The sequence below is a fragment of the Sander lucioperca genome, chromosome 6, assembly GCF_008315115.2.
Source record: "Sander lucioperca isolate FBNREF2018 chromosome 6, SLUC_FBN_1.2, whole genome shotgun sequence".
In the NCBI taxonomy this organism is placed as follows: Eukaryota; Metazoa; Chordata; class Actinopteri; order Perciformes; family Percidae; genus Sander; species Sander lucioperca.
In genome coordinates, this window is record NC_050178.1 from 5,646,206 (window position 1) to 5,649,186 (window position 2,981).

At 45.3% G+C, this 2,981-nt stretch overlaps 1 protein-coding gene across 3 annotated transcripts in view; it reads right to left on the reverse strand.

Moving 5' to 3' along the window:
* Nucleotides 1-1,273, reverse strand: part of cacna2d2a (calcium channel, voltage-dependent, alpha 2/delta subunit 2a) — a 150,419-nt gene extending 149,146 nt beyond the window's left edge. For all 3 annotated transcript variants that reach the window (XM_031301543.2, XM_031301542.2, XM_031301541.2), the window contains exon 1: nucleotides 850-1,273. In XM_031301543.2, coding sequence (XP_031157403.1) covers nucleotides 850-965 — 116 coding nt within the window. In that variant the 5' untranslated portion in view covers nucleotides 966-1,273. The remainder of the gene's footprint in view (nucleotides 1-849) is intronic.
* Nucleotides 1,274-2,981: the final 1,708 nt, after the last annotated feature.

Sequence of the window (2,981 nt, forward strand, 5' to 3'; positions counted from 1 at the left end):
CACACACACACACACACACACACACACACGCTCTGCTACTTTCTGTGTCTGCGGGTCAGCTGGATAAAGCAACACTGTGATGCGTCTACATTTCAACTATATTTCTACAAGAAAAACGTCTAGTTTCTTATCACTGCAAAAATGACCAGATATAAATCTGGAAGCCATATTGCTCAATTTGTCCCAGAAAAGAGTCCAAGCAAGTAGTTTCAGTTGAGCTGAGATGCGGGGACCTGAAGGTTTCAAGACCTGGCGCTCCTGCTTATGCGACATTAAATCATTTGTTCCGTCTCTGAATCAAATGTATCCTGTTAAAAACACCAGTGTATCCTGCTGTGGGATACAGATGGTTATATTCACGGTGCGTGTGCAGTAGCCTATCCAGTGGATGACTTTTTAGACTAGCCTCGTTGTAGCTCATATATCAACCATGCGTAAATTGGGATATTCTCCCCCATGCAGCGACCGCAAAACACATCGACTATTATTATCATTTAATTTGTGTCCCTATATGGTCTATATTCTTGCTCGCTTGGCTTATTTGCCAGTAGCACCTGTGCATTCTCCCTGCCGCCTGTTTCCATGTTGAATATGACAAATTGAATAAGGCTTCGGGTAATAAATGCCACTGCCCACAACAACGAAAACAACAACATAAGCTTTACGAGAGCGTGATTCATAACGCGGCATCAGAGACGGAAACTGCGTCTTCTGTGTTTGAACATCAGGGACATCAGCTCCTCTCGCACCAAGGTAAGCGACGCTTCAAGTGCAGGCTTGGCGGGGCCACCTGTCCTAGTTTCGCGCTCTGCACCCCGGTTTATCCCCCAAACGGTGCAGGGTACTTACGTGTAGTGCTGTGGGAAGAGGTGAGTCCCGTCTGTCGGCGTGGAGACGCATATGATAAGTACAGTTTGGATTGTGAAGAGGCAGAAAATACCGTACGACTGCGCGCAGATCGCCATTTTCCATTAAATATTCAAGAAACTGGGATAAATAAGAGAAGGACCGGAAGGACAGTCTCTCACAGCTGAGCTAAGAATAACCAAGCTCCAGAGAAAGTGTCTGTTGGGAGGTGATGGTTGGAGGAGGCTTCTGGACACTTCAGCCGGCAGTGAAATCTCAATAAGAGACGCACAGACGATTGGCAGCTGAAGACACGGGAGATCAGGAAGATGCTCTGCCGCCGCTGCTGCTGATGTGTTTGCGCACTGGCTGTCCTCCCTGCCTATCCGCCGCCGCACATTTGCTCCTTTTCTCTCCCACTCTCTCCAATGTTAACAACCATACAGAGTAAAGCTGGCCACGACCAGAATAGTGTGCCCTTATCCGGCTTTTCAAAATAAAGCCATTTATCGTTTTAGGGCAATGTAGGCTATATTAGAGTGACAGGAGAATGCAGGCAGAAATTTGTAAGAAATCGAAATATAACTATTGTATTCTCAGTAAAATGCCTTTATGAGATCACAATGCTTTACTACGTGGTAATAGCCTTAAGTGACCAGATGTAGTGAACTTGTTTTACAAACATAACACCAGGGTAACTTGGAAAATGTCTGCCATTGTAAAATATGTCAATTTGGGGCACAGATTTGGCATAAAATCCAAGCATAGGTTCAAGGACTTTTTTAATGTTACATTTTATTATGAAGGTCTAATTGTCCGACTTCCTGTATTTGTTCAGCCTAGCTGTGGCACTTGACTCAGCTGTTGGCACAAGCGGTCCTTCCTCACTTCAAACAGCCTATTCCTGTGCGACAGTCAGACGGGAGCGCGCATCAGGCCACCTCCTCTTCCTCCGTATGTCCACTCTCCGTGCACTGTGTTCTCCTCAAACTCGGGATTATGAGCAAGAATCAAGGCTTTACTTTGATAATTAGAGGCATGACTGTAGAGGGGAGGATTAACTCTGAATGTAAACCTTCAGCAATCACCTTGGGGCTCCTCTTACTTATTGGTGCATCTGTTCCATTGGATGAACATTTAAATGAATGCAAGGAGAATTTTTGAAACACCTAGCACCAGGCTTTAAGTGTTTCAAATGTAACTTTGCAGGAGGGCGAACATGTCACCTTGTTTCTCGTAACTGGGAGCCTCTGAATAATCATAAGCTTGTAAATAAGGTATATTTTAATTTAGCAAGTTTTCCTCTGGACATAAGTCAGATATTGTTCATTTTAACGGTAAACAAGGAGGAGAGATGAACTGAAACCTCTGGGTAAATCTAACTCAGCAGGAAGTTAACCCCCAGAGACGTGAATATCTCACTCTATCAGCTGTCTGTGTGTGTGTGTGTGTGTGTGTGTGTGTGTGTGTGTGTGTGTGTGTGTGTGTGTGTGTGTGTGTGTGTGTGTGTGTGTGTGTGTGCATACAAGTGTGCGTACAAGTGTGTGCGTGCATGTGTACGTGTGTGTGTGTGTGTGTGTGTGTGTGTGTGTGTGTCTACCTTGTGTGCACCTGTACCTGTCTTATTACCTTTTCCTGCACTGCCGTTTGTTCTCTGATCCTCCTTTTTCAACTGAAGGGCACAGTAGCACCTAAACAAAATACATTTTCAGGTTCATCAATGCAATAGAGAACGTACAATAACAATGTATAGCTTTTTACATGATGTGTTCCATGTGTGTTTCTGTCCCTACAGTCATTTGTACAGAATAGGGGTGAAGGTGCTCAATGCTTTAGTTTTTTTTTCTTCCAGTTGTCTAAGCCCAGGTTCAGTACACTCCTCGGGGAGTATTATATCTCTCAGCTCGTTGCTGGACACAGTTAGAGACAGACAGTCTTGTGGCTGCATTGTCCTTGGCTCAGTCAGTCAGCAGGGGATACGCAGGTGCTCTGCTACAGAAAGCCACACAGCAGTCGTCAGGGTTGCTGCACAGCATTTCTGTCTCTTCACTGACAGGGAAGACGGGGCTGTTTTGGTAGAAAGGACACACTGCGGGGCACAGACCTCAGCAGGAGGAAAAATCCACCTGATGGCG